The sequence below is a fragment of the Ochlerotatus camptorhynchus genome, unplaced genomic scaffold (genome assembly GCF_037179485.1).
Source record: "Ochlerotatus camptorhynchus isolate MF236.1 unplaced genomic scaffold, CSIRO-AGI_Acam_v1.1 ptg000008l, whole genome shotgun sequence".
Taxonomy (NCBI): Eukaryota; Metazoa; Arthropoda; class Insecta; order Diptera; family Culicidae; genus Ochlerotatus; species Ochlerotatus camptorhynchus.
In genome coordinates, this window is record NW_027040500.1 from 2,818,880 (window position 1) to 2,842,953 (window position 24,074).

The window sequence follows — 24,074 nt, forward strand, 5'->3', positions numbered from 1 at the left end:
TCTCGGGTGTAAAGCAAAAATCATGAAACTCAATCTCACCACACCACAGTTTGTTGAGATTGCAGCTGGTGAATTTTGTCAGCTTGATATTCCGAGCTGCAATATCACAGCTTGCAAAATCAACCGCAGTTTGTTATTGATTTTAGTCTTGTTGATTTTAGTCTACGAAAATCAAGCGTGATCTTGGGCATTGGTGAGATTTGATTTTTTGATATTTTCCCAACACAGACATAACAATTGAAAAGCATGTTTTTTTCTCCTTTGGTTTGTTTTCCATAAATCTTGTTTTCCGTGCTAAGCATGGCATGGTGGCGATGGATCACTAGGTTCCAGTTACTATTCCCTGCTGTATTTGGAAGGGAATTTGATTCCCACACAGAAATTCCATCAGCCAGTGGTGGCTTCCTTCTCCAAACTCATGCCCAGCTCCAGCCACGAGTACAACTTGGGCCGAGAGAAAAAAATGAATTCCTTTTCCACCTGTTCGACGTAGGTTGCATTGTCCGATGAGGCTGTTCCCGGGGCTAGGATCAGCAGTTCGGCACTTTCCATGCTACTATACACCGACACCTGGTTGCTCTTCTCCGTCGGATTCGATCGTTTTGAGTACGGAAAGTGAATGTGCGTTGTCGTCTTCTCCATGATGCGCTTGATGTTTTTGTCCCCATAACCAATTATGAACGAGTGGTCCATCGTTTATTTTAATGAGATCGTTGAAAACTGACAACGATGATGGCAAAGTGCTTTGCGGTCGACCTTAAAAACTGCACGTCTTGCTTGATAATTTGTGTGCATGCAGAAGGGATAAGTTGGGAATAGAGTTCTCCAGATGCACAAAAGTGTGCGTGAGACCGCGCGCTACCTTTTTAAGTAGTTGTGATATCGCGATACCTTTTTGTTTCTTCTTCTTCTTCGTTTTTACGTATGGATGTTGGATTTTAGTGTTCGTGAGATTGCGCTTGGAGATCTCTATAGAAAGAATAGATGGGATGGATTGAAATTTTGGGCAAGCCGGCGCCGGTTGTGTAGGGTCTGGGTTCAATCCCGGCCGAGGTCGGTGGGATTTTTCTGAGGCATAAAAATCTCTGGTCACGTCTTCCTTCGGAAGGGAAGTAAAGCCGTTGGTCCCGGCCCATGTGTGTTGAATGGGTACGATATTCTACGCAGGTGTGGAAGCTGCCTTCCTGCACATTCGATTGCCGTCAATGGATGGCAATCGATGTCCGTCGGTGATTGGCACTAGATTGCGGAACACAGACCGACGTTAAATAAAGGAAAGAAGAAGAAGAAGAAGAAGAAGGGAGAGAAGTAGATAGTGGCAGTGATGCCACATATACAGATATATCTGTAATCATACAGATTTTTTTTCAATATTTTGATACAGATTACAGTTTTTTTTTATATGACATAGGATAGCATATGCGTTTGTACAAATCGTGGGTGCCATTTAATAGTCAACTAATACGTTTTGCAGAAAGTATCGTGTGTTGACGTAGAAAAAAAAACATTTGGGATTAGTGATTTTCCCAACACAAAAATAAAATCTACAAAACAAGCATCGCATTATACACCTGACCACATCCTTATACAATCGCAGGGGAAGGGAGGGAAAGTTAATCCAACATCTACTTAAGAAGGTTCAGGGAACCCATACTACCTTCATAGATAGCGTTAGCGTTGTTATGATATACTTCGTAGATTGGATACTAGCGACACTCACGTCTCTTCTGAAATTCTCAGTTAGACTACTTTCAGGAATAATGCTGGGGAGTAAACATTGGTTCCAATCTAAACAAGAGTAACAGAAGCATGACTGTCGCTATTCCCGGCCACACCCATCTTTACCATACCTAGGGATAGGGAAGGAAATGTTGAAGTAGTACTTACTTAACGAGAAGCCACCTACTTAGCGACACCCTAATAAGTGCTACGGAGTTGGAGGGTTGGGTAGGGTATTCGGTTAAGATTCACCTCAAGTTGGCGATGCAACCAAAAGAATGTCCCCTAATCTCTCGATAGCCGGCTATCGAAAAAACATATTAATTTTGTTTAGTGATCATGAATTTTAAGAGTCATGACGGAGAACTTGGGATTAAACCCATGATTTTCTGCTCAGTAAGCAAAAACGATATCTCCAGGGTCATCGAGCATCTGAGAACCATAACGCTTCACGACAATACAGGACTACGTTTTCGCTTGATATGCAAATAGTTTCCGAGGTTAATGGTCAATATCAAATATAAATGATGGTGGCGATTTATTGTGCTATGGAAGAGCTTGGGGTTAAATGGTACGTGAAATCGGGGTGAAAACTACTGGACATATGGTGACTTTTACGTGACATTCCGTTTTGTTTAAAATGCTTTTCATGTAGTTTGTTCGTGATTTTTTAATGAGAATAATGGGAAGTATATATAGAAGCAGCCAATATTATGCAATTTTATCGGGAAGATTTAAATTTCACGTGTTTATATTAATACTTATATCTACTCATAAAATTGAAAAATATTGACTAATTGATTAAGGTAGAAACTTGTATGAGTTTTTTTTAATTTTTGACAAAATATTAACACCTGTTTGCAGACTCAAAATGCTGATGTCACCGTCTGAAATTATAAAACTAGAAAAAGCTACATATAATCATAAATAAATTAATGTAAAAGAATCTAATTACCGTCCAACATTTGCAGCAAGCGCTGAGGAGTTTTGAATTTTTGAGGAGTTCTTCCACCACGCTCGGTGACGCCATATTGATTTTTTTTGCGAACCTGAAAATCACGTAAATCTCGTTTCACGTAAATATCGAAATCCCAAACACACAAACACAAATACACTAAATCTGTTTACGTGAATATACGGTCAATTTCACCAACATTTTTAGTGAACATGACGTGTAATGCAGGTCAAAGTTACTAACGTCACGTAACATTTGAGATTTTCTATATATACAGATCAGGTACGTGATATTTCACGTAAACCGAACGTGAAGATTTTTTAGAGTGAAGGAGGGTGATTGATTAGGAAACTCTATTCGTCAATATAGAGCATTTGATAAATCAGTAAAAAATGAAATATAAATAGATAAAATGAAAATATCTCACCCGAATGGCCTAGTGATTTTGCAGCGTCATGTTCTCAGAAATGCATTATTTAATTTTACTTGAACCACCGCAATCACTGATCATGCTCTTCTAGCTTATCCCTTTGTTCTACTCGTACGCACAAAAGATCGCACTCCACGCATACTCAAGGTCATTTAAGGCAAATCAACACGCTTTAAGAATAATATTGATTGCGGCTTCTATTGTTATTAAAAAAATATCACACTCGCACGCACAATAGACCGTACCAAGGCCTTCACCATTGTATGCGCCCCCTGCGTATACCGCACATTAGGATAAAGCGTTGATGACCCTCCAGGATTTTCTTTTAATCAATTATATATATACTCAAGTAGTTGTTCACTTATATTTATCCGTTACAATATCCGCTCTGTCCATTCATTTGTTCAAAAATGCACAACTGAGTTCGCCGAGATCGATTTTTTCCACATGTTGGCAGTCATCGCACCTGGATGGCAACGGCGGATCCTTGGTTCGTTCTTTAAGCAATATTTCATTGTAGACCTTACTAGATACTGGTTCTTGGGAAGATTTTCGGCAAGCGTCGAGATACGCTATGTACATGCCAGTTAAATCCAGGAAGCAAGAATGATACTTTGTCTTGTTTGCCACCGGGCAGAAATGGATATTTATCCTTGGAAAACTGCAAATGTGTTCCTTAGCGAAACAAACTGCGCCATTACTGGTTTCACCTGCATAGTTCGAGTTGATTTCATTCTGCTGGCAATTCCCAGATGTGGATGTTCCCTCAGCTACTTTGCCAGTTGTTTTATCACAGTTTCTCACAATAATATCGGCGGATTCTTCGGAATCATTTTCAGCCTTGATATCCATCGTCACATCAAATTCTAGGCTTATAGTATCGTCATGCGGAGCTAGGCTTGTCGGGTATTCTCCCAAAATCAGAATGTTTTTATAGACATAGGACAGTACTTTGTCCTCGTGAGACAAATCATCTGCTTGAGTTGTTTGGTAAAGATTTATTTTCGATGGACCCAACATCTTCAGCGCAGTTTTCAAGACGTTTTCTGGTACTTCTATTTGCCTATCATTTGACTCATCTCGAATGCCCATTGTACCAACAGAATCGCATGGCATCTCTTTTGTATCATCTGTAATATTTGAGGTGTAGGCAATACCTTCAATACTAGACGCTGGGTTTCCACCAAATACTCTGTAATATTCCTTGAAATCTATTGCGTTTGAATTGAAAGGATATAATCCACAAATAGTGAATCCGTTCGTGATTGTTGATATTTTCAATGATTTATCCATTGCTTCTTCAAGTAGTGACGCAAATGTGGCCAACGTCATTCGTTCCTCTTTGTGATCAATTCGCCAAATGCTAGCAATCCTAACCCAAGTTGTTTGAAGCGGTTTGAATGCGGCCACATTAGATTGCTGGAAGATTTGTGCAGCATTCGGATACATTGCGATCAAAATGATGCCGTATTGTTTGCACATATCAGCGGCCTCGAATGCTACTTCGGATTTGTGACCATCCACGAAATATAGGACCGGAAATTGGGTGCCTCGTTTGACAAGTGTTGGGTACAGTACTTTTATTATGTATAGCGTAAAGTTCCGCACATCTATCCACCCGTTGTCGGACGTTGCCAGCCCCCAATCACTAGGAAATGATTGTTGGGTATCCTGAGTCAACCGCTTCATGGGAAGGACTACGCCCGGCGGAACAAAACTTCCATTAGCAACAAAAGTAAACATCACTGTCATGTTATGGTCTCCGTTGGTAGTTTCAATGAACGACACATTTTTCTTGTGAAACTTGTCCACTACTCCTTTTGAGGTAGGGTGTAAGGCAAATCCCGCTTCGCAGGCGTTTAAAATCCGCGTAGGGTCTTTCAAAATATCTGCCAGCTGATTATCTTTCAGATAGCTTAGAACACTGCCGAACCAGTTTCGTATATCTTGCTCTGTTACTTTCACGCTTAGATGCTTCGCTATACTTAGATCGGGGTTGCGCTTGATGAAACAATTGGACCATGATTTCCCTAAATGATGAAATGAAATAAAGTTATAGAAGTAACCATGTAGACATTTTCGTAAATAGTAAATATTTTTTCGGATTTTTTTTTTTTTTTGGTTTTTATCACTGACCATAGAAGTACCAGAAGTACCGCGTCGTGGCGGACTTCTTTTGACTGGACGGGCTACTTTATAAATTTTCAAAATTCTTGAATAAAATGCAGTAGAACAAAGAATCGATTGAATATTTATGCACAACTTATTACTGGGACTCATTAAGCCTTCCACAAAATCATCAACTCAGGCATAACATTTGATAACGGCACAAAAGCATTTGTAAACAAACTTTCTAAGGTCCTTTACCCGCAAACCAAAGTACGCCCACGGAAACCATCAACATCATCGGATAGGGGCAACTATCACCTTTCCGAAAGTGGTATTGTTTTGCGTGGGCGTACTTTGAATCGCGTGTAAAGGGCCTTAGAAAGTTTGTTTACAAATTCTTTTGTGCCGTTATCAAATGTTATGCCTGAACTATTAAAATACTATAAAATTCAGAAATATTTCAAAGTTCTCGATAGAACTGCTCATGTTTGAAAGAAGGAAAAATCTTTTCTAAAAAATGTATTCCGATATCAAACTTTCAAATCCTTGAACTAACGAATTTCTCCAAACTCCATGTGTAATACTCATATTTTTTTTATTGGGTATCAAGCTGGAGCTGCGTGACAGCTTAGTTTTCAAGACTTGACCCATTTGAATAATTGTTGCTTCTATCTTTGACAATACAGCAGACGGACTAGCCTATTTTGGCATCTTGAACACTGGATTCCGTGTGTATTGTTTCAAGATAGTTATGGAAAAAATGCTGTGACGTGTGCGCGTAGATAAAACCGCGTAGTAAACCGATTGAATAAGTAGGTAAATCTGTTTCGAACGAAATATCTACATTATGTAAGTTACGAAAACCGCGCGAATTCCGAACGCCGTGCGAAACAACCGAAGCGAGAAAAAAGGCTTATTATCACTTAAAGAGTGGCACCTATGTTAGCAAGCTGATTAATTTTTGTCTCCTCTCTATATATTCTAGTTATTTTACTATTGAGCTTTGTTTTAAATTAATTATTTTACCACACGTATCAATCATTTCAAAATTTCGCGACCGCACCGAACAAATTCTAAACTACATAAGCTCAAAATTCATTTGGCAAGCTCTACCGAATTGCGAATCACTTCTGCGTGAGCTTCGTAGACGTAGGCGCGTTCAATCCGACAACCGCTAAAAGATAAACATACATCGATGCATCAATACCACATAAGGAAAGATCGATTTTACAGTCACGCAGCGTTTAGTTCATAGATTAACATTTACTACTGTTTACAGATGTAAGTACTAGAACAAAAAGAAATAAGTTAACTCAAATGCTTTAACCGCATATATCAGAGATTTCGCGTATTGAGAGAATAATATAGTAATCGAGTACAATAAACTCAGGAGGAAAACAATATATACAAAAGTTATTAGTTGTCACCTCTAATACTTATTTCCTAAACTGTGCCTCTCCTTGTTAATCTGCTTAATGCTATTGGTCTGCTTGCGTTTTCTTATTGAAGTTCAACTGCTGTCGGCTCCTGCAAACGGATCCTCCTCATCGCTGAATCCCAGGAAGACCGAAGGTATTAGCGAGCTATCATCACTATCCCAATCAGAACCCCTTTCTTCTTCATATAAGATTTATTCTACAACTTTAAAGCTTAGTTGCCTCCCTAAGAGGACCTCCCGCATCCTATTTTTTTTGTTAATCTACTTAATATTATTAGACTTTCTGAATTTTCTTATTTAAGTTCATTTAATGATTATGATATGATTAGCCTAATTTAATAAATAATTTAAATCTCTAATCTATCTAATCAATCATAACCCATGCTTTATTAAGTACCTGCACTTCTAAAATTAAACGTGTTACAAGTACTGCAGGTTCTGCAGAAATGCCGCGAATACAACGTGCCCACACGTCATTTATTCATCGATTTCAAATCCGCATACGACACAATCGATCGAGATCAGCTATGGCAGATTATGCACGAGTACGGATTTCCGGATAAACTGACGCGATTGGTCAAGGCGACGATGGATCGAGTGATGTGCGTTGTTCGAGTATCGGGGACACTCTCGAGTCCCTTTGAATCTCGAAGGGGGTTACGGCAAGGTGATGGACTTTCGTGTCTGCTATTCAACATCGCGTTAGAAGGTGTGATCAGAAGATAGACACGAGTGGCACGATCTTCAGGAAGTCCATTCAGCTTCTTGGCTTCGCCGATGACATTGACATCACATGCACGGAACTTTGAGACGATGGCGGAAACGTATATCAGACTGAAGGCTGAAGCTAGACGAATTGGACTTGCCATCAACGCATCAAAGACAAAATACACGAAAGGAAGAGGTTCTAGGAAAGACAATGTTAGCCTCCCACCCCGAGTTCAGATTGACGGTAACGAAATCGAGGTGGTCGATGAGTTCGTGTATTTGGGCACACTGGTGACCGCCGAAAATGATACCAACAGAGAAATTCAAAGACGCATTATGGCAGAGAATCGTGCCTACTTTGAACTCCGGAGGACGCTCCGGTCGAATACAATTCGCCGCCGCACGAAGTTGACTGTCTACAAGACGCTGATTAGACCGGTGGTCCTCTACGGAAGGTGTTGCGTACCATCTACGGTGGAGTGCAGATGGATGACGGAACGTGGAGGAGGCTGCTGGGAGAACCATCCATCGTCCACATTGCAAAAATTGGGCGACTACGGTGGGCTGGGCACGTCGTAAGAATGCCGCACGGCGACCCAGTGAAAATGGTTCTAGAAAGCGAGCCAACAGGAACAAGAAGAAGAGGCGCGCAGTGGGCAAGGTGGATCGACCAAGTAGAAGGTGACCTGCGGACCCTTCACAGACTACGAGGCTGGCGAAATGTGGCCATGGATCGAGTAGAGTGGAGACGACTTCTTCGGACAGCAGAGGACAACAAGGCCTTAGCTTGATTGGTAAGGTAAGTAAGTACTTTTGACTTTGATCTATATTTATTATATCTTAGTTCGTCCCAGGTGACACCTTCAAGTGACTAAAATGCTTCACTTTGAAGTTAGTTTCCTAGCTGATTTTCAAAATATATGTATATCATGTATCATAATAGATAGTACGCCACAGTGGAAATCCCGAAACATAGTTCAAACACTTATTCCAAATCAAAATTAAGCATATATAAGATTAGTTGCAATACCATGTACAAAAATGGTGTTTAACATTGTTTCCTAAGTAATACTTCAATGAAAACAACAATGAATGCTTGTCACGCAAATAGAAGGAGCACTGTTGGGCACTTTCTGAAATATTTCAATAGTATAGTTCCCTTGCAAACCCAAAGAAATCTATCCCGCCAGTATATAAAAACCCGGCAGTATCGCACCCAACGTCAGTGCCTATACGTAAGCGTATTACAACGCGGCTCTCAAACAAAGGAGTAACAAATGTGATACTATCACTGCTGAACTAGATCTTTGGTTCTCGCATGCAGTGGTTCATCAGAGAAGGCTTGGTGAAACTCCTCAAACTCACCGGAGGTTTTAAAACATTCTTGTCCTGCGAGTTTAGCCAGCCCTCACCTCGAGTGAGTGGCGGCAGGAATATGGAAGAAGTATACAAAAACTCGAGAGAGAGGGAGAGTGAACTTCAGCGAGAGGATGATTTGACGTGAGGTGCACTTTTCGAGACTCCAGATGACTTTTTTGTTCGACGCAAGAAGCTCAGAGTTTACCCAGAGTGAGAGTTAGAGTGTGTGATAGAAAACATGAACATGAATGGCAGCAAACATCACTCTCATTTTATCCCCCTTCGCTCACAAGCTCTGAAGCTCAGTGGAATGATTTGGCAGTAGGCATTCGACTCCTCAGAAAAATGCTACGCTTGGCTCATTTTAAATTCGCGAGCGAGGCTCCATCAAGCCTGCATCAGAGATGGGAAGCTTAGTAATTTCCATCGCCTGCCCATGGCGCCATTCTATCGCGGCATGAGCCAGCAACGCCGGCCATAAACCTACCGTCTTCAACACCCCCTATAAAGCATGCCCACCAGCAACAAGGTGCAAAAACTAGTCATGGGGAGGGTCCATGTGTTATACTCATGACTTAATTTGTAGTACACATAGGGGGAGGAGGGGAATAGTGAACAGGTGGGGCTGCATGAAACAAATCAACTGGTAGTAGGTTCAATATCATTATGATATTGATCCTACCACCAACCAATTTTTTTCCGAACGGCCGGAAGATCATGCTACGGGATGCTCACTATGCCCCACCTGTTCACTATGCCCCTCTTACCCCTACAACCCGAAAATACTTTTTGCCCAGAGTTTTGGCATATTTTTTTTTTAACTAGTATCTCTGGAATGTCTTGAGATATTGGCCTAGATTTTCTTTCCGATAATAGAAGAACTAGTACAGACTGTGCTGCAATACTTTTACAAAAATAGGTTATAATTTCAGAAATGTATAGCACACAATGCCAAAAGGGCATGGCGCGCCAGAGTAGCCATGGGTGGGAAAAAGTTAAAGAAGGAGAAAAATCAAGGGAAGTTCTGATAAGAACTCTGAGTATTTTTTTAAACATTGAAGAAAGTGTCTTCTTGTGGCCGACTGTCCACTATTATTATTAGACTGACCCACAAAAATAAAAGTGCTAATTTTCCACGGGCCAACCCCTAGATGAGTGGCTTAAGGTGAGAAAACCATTATCTGAAAGTTTCAGCTCATTTGGTTCTAAGATGAGCTGGCGCTTTTAGTTTGAATTTTGTATGGGGAATTTGGATAAATGAAAAAATGACACACCTACACTCTATCAATCATAAAAAAGTATTCTCGATTTGATTCAGATTTTCAAAACTAGTAGTTCAATTAATGAGTAACAACTTTGTTCAATATTGCATCATGAATCCAGTTAGTTTTATTGAGATATTCGCTTTTGAATGTATATGAGCATTTTGTATATGAACATTTCAAAGAAATCTGCTATATGCACATTAAACATAAAACGCCAGCCCGTGTAACGTCAAAATGGGCTAAATCATTCAGATAGTGGTTATCGCACCAAAAGACACGAGCCTGGACGTTGGCCTGTGGAAAATATGAACTTTTATTTTTAGGAGTAATCTAGTTGATACGTTGCATAAGTTGCCTGTATTTTGTTGCACTATACGAGCAGAATACACTTAATTAAATAATATCTCCAATTCACTAACATGAATCGTGATGCTGTCTTCAGCAAAGTTGTTCCTTATAGTTTAAGCTCCGTGTGCTGAAATTCTGAGGTTAATCGAGTTTGCTGAACCAGTTCTATGCACGAAAGAGTGAAGTAATGTTATTTCTCCATACATTTCAACCAATATCCCCATATACATTTTAAATCAAAAGCGGCAGCTCGTGTTACATCCGAATGAGCTGAAATTTTCAGAGAGTGGGTTTTCTCACCTAATGGCACAAATCTAGGGGTTGGCCCGTTTGAAAAAAAGGTAAAAAATTTCCCCCATATAAATGTGGGCCAGTCCACTACCTTTTGTATCTTATTAAATTATCCTCTGCATTACCTCTCTAATGGAAAATATTTACTGCGAAATATAGCGGGATACGCGGGCATAATACCAAAGATGTTGCAAAACAAATCCAAAAACATACTAACCTGGCTTATTGTCTTTGAACGGGGTCTTTCTGGGATGAGCCTTTAAATAGTTTGAAACCTTGTATTCTATGCGACTCTTCGTAATGGGAAATCCTTTTTGTACCATATCTTTGATCCACTTGGCTATTTCATTTTCTTCATACGTCGAGAATATTTTATGTGGTCCAGGTGTACCCTTATTTTTAAACCCAGGACTCAGCCGATACTGCAGGGTGGCTCGCGGAATGCCGGTAAGCTTCGAAGCAGCAGTCACTAGCAATGTACCGTTTCTGATGTGGTTAACTGTTTCCTCCAGATAAGACTCACTATATGTTGATGCTTTTGGCTTCTGTCTTTTACGTTTGGTTTTCTGTGGATCAGTTTCGGGACCTGGATCAATTATATCTGGCTTTGGCGCTACTGACGACTCGAGTTCTGTTAAAAAGTAAAGATAAATACGTCATTTTATACGATAGATGAGGAGATGAAAGCATAGAGTTGATAGTACCGTTAGAGTACGGAAATGTGAAAATTGTATATAGATAATAGAATCAACCTGATCAACCCAATCGTACCTTTTTCAAAATTGATCTTTGCTCGCTTTCTTCTCTCTATATACTATGTTCACACTGCCGTACTGTAACGGAGATATCAACTCTATAATTTCATCTCCTCATCTATCGTATGAAATGACCACTTTAGGTCTGATATTTGACGTTAAGCATCTCCAACTATGTATAAATATCGGTCATTCAGGCCATCATGATAGAGGAAACTTGCTCTATTTGATTGGGGAGTTTTCTTTCGTGGATGCGTTGGTCTAGAATTAGTTATTCATAACGTATGTACCATGCTACTATACCTGGGCTCGGTCCGGTATCTTCTTTATACGACACTGTGTCCATGTTGAGGAGCTCAACTTCATAATTAATTAAATCGTTGTCAGGTTCCATTTTAACATCAACTGTCAGAGATGTAGTGTCGTTCTGTATAATACCTCTTGCAGGTCCGCCGGAATTGGAGACGGAAGAAATGCTTTGTGATGTGATTCGATGGGGATCTATTTAATTAGAGATAAAATTGTTTTCTAATGGTATATGGCATTACATGAGTGCAAATATTCTATATTAAATAATATTATATATTCGATAAAAGTATAAAACTACCGTGGACTCCCGGTAATCTGTATTTTTTAGTATGAACCCGCTAACCCGCAAATTAAAAAAATCTTATTTAACTCCGTTAATATGCATGAAGGATCGTTAATATTAAAGGGGTCCTAAATAGGGACAATATCGTAATAATAAAAATCTATTTCCGCTGTTTTGATGTGTCTTATATTTCTTTATTCAAGAGACTTTCAGCCGTCGTCTGGTTCATCTCTTGATGTTAAGCAATTAAAAAAAAATACAAATATTTAATATGGAAGCTAATAAAATCTACGGGACATTGATTCCAATACATTTTGTACTGCCTCTTTTGGAAGAACTAAGAACTAACTCGAGAGTTCACCGTAGCTGAATCAAAATTTGTTCAATTAGTATTCTGTTATAATGTCCTTACTTATTTACCCGTGATTATTACTGATTATAGATTTGCACCGATATGCACATACTAACCTGAATGAATGGGAGGTTCTAGTGACATCTCCTCCGGTAGCTGCATCTTCTGTTTCTCAGGCAGTGGCACATATCGTTGCTCCGTTAAAGACACAGGCTGCTGCTTGTCCCATTGCTCCGAATCATGCTGGTTAATAGCATCTGTTAACATAATGGTCGTACCTATTTTGAATTATTGAAGAGTTAAAAATGTTTACAAAAAAGATACATTTAAAAAATTATTACTTTTTAAGAGCATCCAAACCCTCTTAGATCCAAACAAACAATAATGTTTACACGACAGATGGGAATATTTTGAACCTAGCGAGCATTGATGTTTATCTTTATGGTTTATTATTGTTGATATTCAGGGCTGGGAGGGAGACACAGAAAGTCAGGGATGCCAGGTGTACTTAGGCTGTGAACCATTTGCCGAGTTAAATTTAACTCGTGGTTAAAAGTGACATTTCGAAAGTTATTTTCTATGTTCGAAAATCCCCGTGCTATCGATCGACCGGTTTTCGACCCACGGTTGTCAAAATTTAACTTCTTGTCTGTCAGAAATAACCATGCTCGGATAGCAGGGTTAATCAATAACTTTCCATCTGTCAAATTTTAACCAAAAGTTAAAAAAATCCACCAAATGGTTCAGAGCCTTAGGCTGTGAACCATTTGCCGAGTTAAATTTAACTCGTGGTTAAAAGTGACATTTCGAAAGTTATTTTCTATGTTCGAAAATCCCCGTGCTATCGATCGACCGGTTTTCGACCCACGGTTGTCAAAATTTAACTTCTTGTCTGTCAGAAATAACCATGCTCGGATAGCAGGGTTAATCAATAACTTTCCATCTGTCAAATTTTAACCAAAAGTTAAAAAAATCCACCAAATGGTTCAGAGCCTTAGGCCGACAACATAGTAGAAGCGATTCGAAGCGATTCGATTCGTTGGCAATAAGCGGAGCGCTTGCGTGAAAGCACCCTCTATGAGCGTTCTATGGGAATCGCCCAAACCAGCCATAGTGAAAGCGATGCGAAGAGGTGTAAAGCGTTCAGCAAAGCGACAGAGCTGTTCGTGTTGTGTTTTGACGCCTTCGAACGCAAGTGGACTGATTCTAGTGAGGAATAACAAATTTGAACAAATATTTTGCCCTGCGCGCGCGACTGTAATGTTTTCAAAAACGCTTTCACTATGTCATAGGTTGCTTCGCTTGCCGCTGCATTTCGCTTTGCCAATTGCTATCGCATCGAATCGCTTCTACTATGTTGTCGGCCTTAGAAAAAAATCTTCATTTCGTTACACGGTAACCGCAAAATACCCAATAATGACTACAAAGTAAGCATTTTCGAGGGAGACTGGGACTACCCATTGAATGAGTAAAAATATTACCCATTTATGAGTATTTGTTACTAAAAAATGAATACTTACTACTTGTTTTTGTAGTTGTAATTACTCATAAATGGGTAAAGTTTTACTAATTTAATGGGTAGTCCCAGTTTCCCTCGAAAATGCTTACTTTGTAGTCATTATTGGGTATTTTGCGCTTACCGTGTATTTGATTTTTTAGGACTTCAGTATAAGCTATTTTACGTGACGTCTAAATAGGTAAACAGAAAAAAAACAGCTGACTCGAAAACGTCTCGTAAAATGCCTTAAACGCTGTCCAGACTGGAGAGTTATAACATGTTATAACGGTTGTAAAATAATTGCAACACAGAAAACACCATCAAGATAGCGCTATAACATGTTATAACCATGGTATGCATAGAGGTAACTCTAATGGTGGTAAGCTCCAACCGGTATTATCCTCGGATTAAATCCCGATCAAGAATGTCCGGCTGGTTTGATGTCGACATCAGAGTTAATCAACATAATTCTGAGCAAACATTTTTCAGATCATACAAACAGGGACGGTATTAAAAGTTAATCCGAGTTGGAGCTTACCGCCATAAGACAAGTAGGTCCCGAAGAAACGTGCTCAACTTTTTGGCTCACCTCTGGTACTATCTTCGGTCCCAAGCTTGTCGAATCACCCCTCGAAACATAGGAAAAACCAATACCCCCTCATTTTATCTGTCAAACTTTCATAGCGAATCAAAACAAACATTGCGTAGTACTAGAATTTCGACTAGAATAGGGTACGTTAATCGTTTGCTTGGGACCAATAGCACAAACGAAGTGACAGACGGAGCGGCTCGAAAACTTTGGTGACTAACCTTCTATTGCAATTTTTCAGTGTACCACATGGCAACACCACTACTACTGGATTGTACCACATGGCAACACTACTATTGGATTGAACTAGCATTTTCACCAAATCAGTGCCAACTTTTCAAAGGGGCGTAATTGCTTTTGTAAACAATGGCTTTAGCTGTCGATTTCTCGCACCTTAAAGCTCACTCCTTCAAAATAACAATGCTAGATGGTAGAGGAAACATTCCTCTACCTATTGGTGTCATTATTTTTCATGAGTGAGCTTTTATTCGCGAGAAATTGACGGCTAAAGACATTGTTTACAAATGCAATTACGCCCCTTTGAAATGTTGGCACTGAAATGTATTAAAATATTTTGGTTCTATCTCTTTCACTCTACTCAAAACTGAAATGCATAAAAAAATGACAAAATGATACGCACTCTTTGCACACTGTCAAAGAATCATTGTACACAAAATCAACTTTGTTCAAATCAAAACAAAAAAACTAACCCATCTGGTGGATGATGGCACAAGCTTCCAAGAAAATTCTATTACAGTGAACCACATTATTTAAATGGATTTCTTCGCCAGTTAGTCGTCTGTCACTTCGTTTGTGGTTTTATAGTAGGTAGTTCGAAAGCGATGTCAATTACAAGGTCTGCCCTCATAAACGCGAACCATAAATTTACCTTACCGCAAGTGGTTAAACATTGTTTATAATCCCTGCTAAACTTTAACAGAAATGGTTATGGAACTTTACATGAACGTTTGTGTGATAAAGTTTTAACCTTGTACATTGTGGTTTTTTCGAAGTGGACTTTAATGGGTTGTTAAGAACCGAGTCGAAAACAGATGCAACTCTGTTGAATATTTTCCCCGCATAAACGCGAACCATAAATTGACCTTATCTAAAATGATTAAAAATTGTTTATAATCCCTGCTAAACTTTAACTGAAATGGTTCTCCTTTGGTTTGTTTTTTCCGTCGATCTTGTTTTCCGTGCTGAGCACCAATGCTACCGACGTGCCAGGAAGGCAGCTCCCACACCTGGACCCTACCTATCGACCCATCAACTCATGAACCGGGGACCAACGGCTTTACTTCCCATCCGAAGGAAGGCGTGATCAGAGATGTTATGCCTCAGAACATCCCAGCAGGGCCGACTGGGATTGAACCCAGGCCTGCTGGGGTGAGAGGTAAGCACGCTTACCACTACACCACCGGCACCGTTAACTGAAATGGTTATGGAACTTTACATGAACGTTTAATGATAAAGTTTCAACCTTATGTATTATGGTTTTTTGGAACTGGACCTTACAAATAATGGGTTGTTAAGAACCATTACCGTTCCAAATTCTTGTTTTCTCCATACATTTTCGGAAAGAGAACTATATTAGAACCTTTTAACTTATGGTTTGAGAACTTTAATGGTAATGGTTACGGTAGTAAGTAAGGTCCACGAATGGTTTTGTAACATCGATCAACTTTATGTGGAATATATCGCCAATTGGTTGCCTGTAATTTACTGATTACCAATTCACGATATATTCCACGTAAAGTTGAGCGATAATACAAAACCATTAATGGACCTTACTGACTACGATATCGATTACCATTAATGTTCTCAAATCATAAGTAAAAACGTTCTTATATAGTTCTCTTTCTGAAAATGTATGGAGAAAACAAGAATTTGGAATGGTAATGGTTCTTAACAACCCATTATTTGTGAGGTCCAGTTCCAAAAAACCATAATACATAAGGTTAAAACTTTATCATTAAACGTTCATGTAAAGTTCCATAACCATTTCAGTTAAAGTTTAGCAGGGATTATAAACAATTTTTAACCATTTTAGGTAAGGTCAATTTATGGTTCGCATTCATGCGGGTCTGCAGTCCGCAAATCGCACCGTATGCTCTATAATTACGAAGCGGTCGGGGTTGAACATTCAGGTCAATTTGCCTCAGGATAGCCTCGCAATCTGTCCTTCCTTGCAGGATATCGGCCACGGTTAGGGCTCTGCTTGTGTCTCTTCTAGTCCGGAGAAGTTCTAGGTCGATAAGTTGACAACGACTTTCGTAACTGGGTAATCGAAACGGATAATTCCAAGGCAATCTACGCAACGCAAAACGAAGAAAGTGACGTTGAACAGATTCAATTATCTCGGCACCGTTGTTGTAGTTTGGGTTCCAAACCACTGAACAATACTCAATCGTCGATTGAACAAGCGAACAATAGAGAGATTTTAGACAGTAGATATCGGTGAAGTATTTAGCTATCCTAAAAATAAACCCTAAAGTTCTTGACGCCTTATCGACAACATATGCAATATGTTGTTTGAATGATAACTGCGCATCCAAGATCACACCCAAGTCTTACACCTGATTCACGCGTTCGATTGTCGAGCCAAGCAGGTTATAGCTATATATTATCCGCGAAATGAAAGAAGATTTTTCGAAGATTGATTCGCTAGTGGGAGATTTGATAAGCACCTAGACTTGAGATTTAGATGTGTCGCCCCCTCGATATTATCGGTAGTTGTTTTCGTGAAAACGTAACATGTGGATATTATATTTGAATCGCCCCAAAGCCCTAGCCTACCCGCATAAACGCGAACCATAAATTGACCTTACCTAAAATGGTTAAAAATTGTTTATAATCCCTGCTAAACTTTAACTGAAATGGTTATGGAACTTTACATGAACGTTTAATGATAAAGTTTCAACCTTATGTATTATGGTTTTTTGGAACTGGACCTTACAAATAATGGGTTGTTAAGAACCATTACCATTCCAAATTCTTGTTTTCTCCATACATTTTCAGAAAGAGAACTATATAAGAACGTTTTTACTTATGATTTGAGAACATTAATGGTAATGGTTATGGTAGTCAGTAAGGTCCATTAATGGTTTTGTATTATCGCTCAACTTTACGTGGAATATATCGTGAATTGGTAATCAGTAAATTACAGGCAACCAATTCGCGATATATTCCACATAAAGTTGATCGATGTTACAAAACCATTCGTGGACCTTACTGACTACCATAACCATTACCATTAAAGTTCTCAAACCATAAGTTAAAAGGTTCTAATATAGTTCTCTTTCCGAAAATGTATGGAGAAAACAAGAATTTGGAACGGTAATGGTTCTTAACAACCCATTATTTGTAAGGTCCAGTTCCAAAAAACCATAATACATAAGGTTGAAACTTTATCATTAAACGTTCATGTAAAGTTCCATAACCATTTCAGTTAAAGTTTAGCAGGGATTATAAACAATTTTTAACCATTTTAGGTAAGGTCAATTTATGGTTCGCGTTTATGCGGGTAAGCCTCAAATCTTCGAATATATATGGGGATTATTGTACATATAATTATATAACCTAAATACGTAGCGTCATCCGTTCGTGTTGCACTAATTCCGCTATTTCATAAAGCGCACAAACGAGAAACGAAGGAAAGCTTGACGGATTTTGTGATCTCTTGCTGCATATTGCAAAGTCCTACTTGGAAGCATTTGTGATGCTGGATGAGAACAGCCGATGGGGAAGAATCGTAAGAATACGAATTTATTCGTGGCTCTCGAGAGGACACCGGTTGCCGTCATCCTTTTCGACGGATTGAATGTTCTGGTTTATGCTCGGGTTTACTTGCCTGATCAGATAATAAATTAACATAATTAAACTAAAGAATATAACCATAGAGGTAACTCTAAGACCAGAAGGTCCCGAAGAAACGAGCTCAACTTTTTGCCTCAGCTCTGGTACTCTCTTCGGTCGCAAGCTAATCGATGCACCCCTCGAAATATAGGAAAATCCACGAACCCCTCATTTTATTTGTCAAACTTTCATAGCAAATCTTAAGAGAAGTGGTGACAATACGGGGGCAAAAATGAACCACTTTTCTGTCAAACGTGAACCAGCTCGTCATTGGCTGATTTGATGTGCGTAAGATAGAGATAGACATAGAGGAAGGTAGATATAGAGATAGAAATTAAAGAGTAAGAAGCCAATTGTCAATGAGCTGGATTACCGAGGTGAAGCAATCGGTTAAGTTGTGTGAGTAAAACCCCTGTACGATACAAGCAATTAGTGACGTCACTACTTGTGTTTACGTTGATTTTTTGGTTTACTAATACAACCATATTTCACGATCTGCTTCACCTCTCTCTGTACCTCACGAGGTACCTCATTGGCCAATTGTCACCTCTTCCTCTTAGGGCCTGTTCATAAAATACGTAGACAGTTTAGGGGGGGGGGGGGGGGGGGGGTTGACAATTATCCACGTCCCATACAAATTTAAAAACATTTGTATGGACAATTGTCTACGCAGGGGGAGGGGGGGGGTCAATAATCCCAAAAAACTGTCTACGTAGTTTATGAACAGGCCCTTAGTAGCAAATCAAAACAAACATTGTGTAGTACTAGAATTTTGACTAGAATGGGATACGTTAATCGATTTGCTTGGGACCAATAGGCTAGTCAAGTAGTGAGCCAATTTTAAATCGTTAGTTTCCACCGGTGCTAAAAGAGTCGAACTCAAAAATTGAGCAATGTTTTTTTTTTTTTTTTTTTGTATTTTATGCATTTCAGTTTATTAATTGAAACTTAAAATGCCCACCCTAATAAGAAAATACCATAAACGAACGATAACCCAAATTGTCGAACTTTTCCACAAATGGTTTGGATGATACCCCAAACACGTCGTTAAGCAAATAACCATACAAATTTTATTAGGGCATGTTATCAAGCAAAATATACAAAAAAAAAGTGTTTACATTTTTGAGTTAGGTCCATCTGACATGTTACTCCAAATTTTAGTCAAAACATGTCAAAACCGATTTTGAAAATTTCCAGGCATTTTAAATTTTCATCGCAGATCACAAAAAAAATCATCTGGCATCCCTACATAAAATACAAACAACAATAAACGTCAAGCTCAGTTCAAAATAAATACCTATCCTCTTGAATTTTTTCATAAAAACTGTTTGGATGAAATGTATCTTTTTTGTAAACAGTTTTAACTCTTCAATTTATGACCAGGTACGACACATTATGTTAACTGATGCAATTGACCAGCATGATCCGATGCATCTGAACAAGCAGCAGCCTGCGTTTCTTGTGAAGCAACGGTATGTGCCATTGTCCGAACAGCAGAAAATGGAGCTTCCGGATTTAAAACCTCCCGTTCAGTCAGGTTAGTATGTGCATGTCGGTGCTAATCTATTGTAGTAACAATCACGGGTAACGACATTGTAACAGAATACTTCAGTTACGGTGAACACTCCTCAACTCGATGTTCTTAGTTCTTTCAAAAGAGTCGTCCAAATTTATTCGAATCGTTATCCCGTAGATTGGTTAACTTTTATATTAAATATTTGATTTTTTTTAATAATCGCTTCACATCAAAACAGCGGAAATTGTTTTTTTTTAAAGTTTTATACTGTTATGCAAAGTTCAATAGGCCGAAAAAAATTTTATGAATTAAGAAAAAAATATCTCCTATTAAATAGATCCACATCGAATCGCAACACAAAGCATTCCTTTCGTCTCCACTTCCGGAGCTTTGGGTGGACTTGCATATGACAATACCTCTCTGACAGACAGTGTTAAAATGGAACCAGATAACGATTTAATTGATTGTAAAGTTGAGTTTATCGACATGGACGCAGCGTCGTCGTATGAAGAAGATGCCGGACCGAGCCCAGGTATAGTAGCATGTTACATACGTTATGAATGACTAACTATTTCTAGACCAACGCGTGGGGCGTGTCTGACTTCTCCAGATTTAAATTTTACTTTTCTTTTTAGCAGAACTCGACTCGTCAGTAGCGCCAAAGCCAGATATAAATGAACCAGTTCCCGAAACTGTAACTGTCCCACAGAAAACCAAAAGTAAGAGTCGGAAAGCAAAACTAATAACGTATAGTGAGTCTTATCTGGAGGAAACAGTCAACCAAATCAGAAACGGTACATTGTTATTGTATACTGCTGCGAAGCTTACCGGCATTCCACGAGCCACCCTGCAGTATCGACTGAGTTCTGTGTTTAAAAATAAGGGTACACGTGGACCATATTCAATATTCTCGACGAATGAAGAAAAGGAAATAGTCAAGTGGATCAAAGATATGGTACGAAAAGGATTTCCAATTACGAAGAGCCGCATAGAATACAAGGTTTCAAACTATTTAAAGACTCATCCCAGAAAGACCCCGTTCAAAGACAATAAGCCAGGTTAGTATGTTTTTGAATTTGTTTTGCAATACTCCAAAAATAAATTACATTTTCAATGGAAAATATTCATTTAGATTTCACATGAACCTTATGATTTGAGATTTGGGCGGAATTACAACACGTAAACACAAACTATACCAAATGATAGAAGATTAATTCTTCTACCTGTCTGTGTTATTAGCTTTTACACGCAAGAAATCGGGGATTGACGCCCAAATCTCGAATCACTCTAATGTGTCTCATGTGATCATATGCTATTTGAACTTGTGGTGGAAAACGTATACTCAGTAGTCTACATGCTTACTTCAATAACAGTATTTTATCTTCTATTTCATCATTTAGGGAAATCATGGTCCAAGTGTTTTATCAAGCGCAATCCCGATCTAAGTATAACAAAGCATCTAAATGGGAAAGTTACAGAAAAAGATATACGAAACTGGTTCCTTAGTATTCTAAGCTATCTGGAAGATAATCAGTTGACAGATATTTTGAAAGATCCTTCGCGGATTTTGAACGCCAATGAGGCGGGATTTGTGTTACACTCTACTTCAAAAGGAGTTGTGGACTGGTTACATAAGAAAAATGTGTCGTTTATTGAAACTACCAACGGAGACCATAACATGACAGTGATGTTTACTTTTATTGCTAATGGAAGTTTTGTTCCACCGGACGTAGTCCTTCCCATGAAGCGGTTGACTCAGAAAATCAAACAATCCTTTCCTTGCGATTGGGGGCTAGGAACGTCCGACAACGGGTGGCTAGATGTTCGGAATTTTACGCTATACATCATTAAAGTACTGTACCCAACACTTGTCAAACGAGGCACCCAATTTCCGGTCCTATATTTCGTGGATGGTCACAAATCCGAAATAGCGTTCGAGGCTGCTGATATGTGCAAACAATACGGCATCATTTTGATCGCATTGTATCCGAATGCTGCACAAATCTTCCAGCAATCTAATGTGGCCGCATTCAAACCGCTTAAAACTACTTGGACTAGGATTGTTAAGACTTGGCGTCTTGCTCACAAAACGAAACGAATGACGTTGGTCACATTTGCGTCATTTCTTGAAGAAGCAATGTATAAATCATTGAAAAAATCTACAATCACGAACGGATTCACTGTTTGTGGATTATATCCTTTCAATTCAAACGCAATAGATTTCAAGGAATATTGTAGAGTATTTGCTGCAAACCCAGCGTCCAGCAATGAAGGTATTGCCTACAACTCGAATATTACAGATGATACAGAAGAGATGCCATGCGATTCTGGTGGTACAATAGGCATTCGAGATGAGTCACAGGATAGGCAAATAGAAGTACCAGAAAACGCCTTGAAAACTGCGCTGAGGATGTTGGGTCCATCGAAAATAAATCTTTACCAAACGACTCTAGCAGATGATTTGTCTCACGAGGACAAAGTACTGTCCTATGTGTATAAAAACATTCTGATTCTGGGAGAATCCCCGGCGCACGATGTTATTCAAGAGTTCGCTAATAATCCTTCTACCAGTAAGGCAGTTGGAATCTCAAAACCAACAAGCCTAGCTCCGGATGCTGATACTTTAAGCCCAGAATTTGATGTGACGATGGATATCAAGGTTGAAAACGATTCCGAAGAATCCACCGATATGATTGTGGGAGGCTGTGACTATGACCAAGAAAATGCCCACCACAGTGATAAAACCAGTGGTAAAGTAGTTGAAGGAACGTCCACATCTGGGAACTGCCAGCAGAATGAAATCAAATGGAACTATGCAGGATAAACCACCAGTAATGGCGCAGTTTCTTTTGCTACGAAACACATTTGTAGTTTTCCGAGGATTACAACCCATTTCTACCCAGTGGCAAATAAGACAAATTATCATTCTTACTTCCTGGATTCAACTGGCATATACGAAGCGTACCTCGAAGCTTGCCGAAAATCTTTCAGGTAGTAAAAGAACGAACGAAGGATCCGCCGTTGTTTATGTGCGATGACTGCCGACATGTGGAAAAATTCGATCTCGGTGAACTCAGTTGTGTATTTTTGAATAAATGAACTGACAATGCGAATATTGTAATAGATAAAAATAAGTGAACAATTACCTAAGCGCATAAACAATCGGATGAAAGAAAATCCTGGAGGGTCATCGAGAATAATATCCACGCTTATCCTAATGTACATGTGGTTTATATTATCAAATAATTTAAATGTTAAAGTTAAACTGATAACTCACCGCTAATACCTCACGTCCTCGGTGCAACTGCCGTCGTCGTCTGCTTCCGATAGGTGGTAAAATGTTCCAGATACTGGTTTATGGTATCGATTGGTTGGTAGATGTCGTTCGCTTTTGTGTGATTGGTGTTGATGTTGATTCGCTGGGTGAAATAGGCCGGAATTGAATTCGATACGTTCGAGCCCAGAAAACCCTGCAGAAACTCTCGCATCAGCTCCCAGCAGCTGGATGCCACCAAGCAAGGTCGGTACTCAACCTCCACCAGGACTCCCTTGAAGGTCTGACTCATAGTTACGCTGCCAAGTTTTATCAAAAAATCACCAAACTCGAACCGAGGTCCTTTGGATTCGATCTTCGTTTGCTTCTTCGATGTGTACACTGGTGAAATATGTTTCATCAGCAAGTCGAACAAGCCATCCGTAACCAGAGGAATCTGCTTGGCTCCGGTGTCGAGAATGGAGAACACCGATGCCGGTTGTTCGGAATTGTGGAGAATGTGAACAGTTTTCGTGGAACCTATCTGCGGAATGGAGGTGTACGTTTCACAATCCACCAGAAAGTGACCGGTTTGGACGGCTCCAAGCGCGAGAACACGTTTCACTAGGAATTCGATTGTTTGTGAACCGGATTTATTTTCCACGGGGTACGGTTGCAAAATTGTAACTCCCATTTTTCCAGAGCGGATTTAACCAGTTTAAAAAAATAACAAATTAATGTAATATTGACTTCACCGGCCGATCACAAGAAGCGTTTTTCATCTTTTGCTTGCTTGTTGGACCCTAAGAGGAAGAGGAGACAACTGGCTTCTTTTTGTTTGTGACGTGTTCTTCTTCTCTCGTGGAAACGACGGTGCAAATCAATGACTGGATTACCGAGGTGAAGCAATCGGTTAAGTTGTGTGAGTAAAACCCCTGTACGATACAAGCAATTAGTGACGTCACTACTTGCGTTTACGTGGTTTACGCAAGGGGGGGAGGTGGCTGTCAAATACGAACAATCGTCGCCTACCTCGCAT

General features: G+C 39.4%; 3 protein-coding genes across 4 annotated transcripts; 1 reads left to right on the top strand and 2 right to left on the bottom strand.

Annotated features, from left to right (window-relative positions):
• Positions 1–3,452: 3,452 nt before the first annotated feature.
• On the bottom strand, positions 3,453–23,127 carry LOC135698234 (uncharacterized). Of its 2 annotated transcripts, none has more exons than XM_065218136.1 (5): positions 23,060–23,127; positions 12,438–12,599; positions 11,681–11,878; positions 10,840–11,253; positions 3,453–5,134 (listed from the first exon to the last, which is right to left on the bottom strand). In XM_065218136.1, the coding sequence occupies exons 2-5, from the start codon at positions 12,586–12,588 to the stop codon at positions 3,501–3,503; spliced, it is 2,397 nt and encodes a 798-aa protein (XP_065074208.1). In that variant the 5' UTR covers positions 12,589–12,599; positions 23,060–23,127; the 3' UTR covers positions 3,453–3,500. The 2 variants fall into 2 exon arrangements, with proteins under 2 accessions (XP_065074208.1, XP_065074202.1); XM_065218130.1 differs by lacking the exon at positions 23,060–23,127 and adding an exon at positions 12,663–12,687.
• Positions 19,568–22,902, top strand: LOC135698251 (uncharacterized). The gene is made up of 4 exons (XM_065218146.1): positions 19,568–19,803; positions 20,120–20,314; positions 20,421–20,840; positions 21,183–22,902. The coding sequence occupies exons 1-4, from the start codon at positions 19,599–19,601 to the stop codon at positions 22,604–22,606; spliced, it is 2,244 nt and encodes a 747-aa protein (XP_065074218.1). The 5' UTR covers positions 19,568–19,598; the 3' UTR covers positions 22,607–22,902.
• On the bottom strand, positions 23,039–23,775 carry MED20 (Mediator complex subunit 20). The gene has a single exon (XM_065218157.1). The coding sequence runs from the start codon at positions 23,727–23,729 to the stop codon at positions 23,070–23,072; it is 660 nt and encodes a 219-aa protein (XP_065074229.1). The 5' UTR covers positions 23,730–23,775; the 3' UTR covers positions 23,039–23,069.
• Positions 23,776–24,074: the final 299 nt, after the last annotated feature.

What these genes read in the sequence shown, in the direction of transcription:
- LOC135698251 (XM_065218146.1), top strand. Translation starts at nt 19,599, where the DNA reads ATGAAATGTATCTTTTTTGTAAACAGTTTTAACTCTTCAATTTATGAC. An exon ending in AAAACCTCCCGTTCAGTCAG is followed by an intron (nt 19,804 to 20,119) that starts GTTAGTATGTGC and finishes CCTATTAAATAG; the next exon opens with ATCCACATCGAATCGCAACA. An exon ending in GTTCAAAGACAATAAGCCAG is followed by an intron (nt 20,841 to 21,182) that starts GTTAGTATGTTT and finishes TTCATCATTTAG; the next exon opens with GGAAATCATGGTCCAAGTGT.
- LOC135698234 (XM_065218130.1), bottom strand. An exon ending in AGAACCTCCCATTCATTCAG is followed by an intron (nt 11,879 to 12,437) that starts GTTAGTATGTGC and finishes CTAATTAAATAG; the next exon opens with ATCCCCATCGAATCACATCA. An exon ending in AGATACCGGACCGAGCCCAG is followed by an intron (nt 11,254 to 11,680) that starts GTATAGTAGCAT and finishes ACTTTTTAACAG; the next exon opens with AACTCGAGTCGTCAGTAGCG.
- MED20 (XM_065218157.1), bottom strand. Translation starts at nt 23,729, where the DNA reads ATGGGAGTTACAATTTTGCAACCGTACCCCGTGGAAAATAAATCCGGT.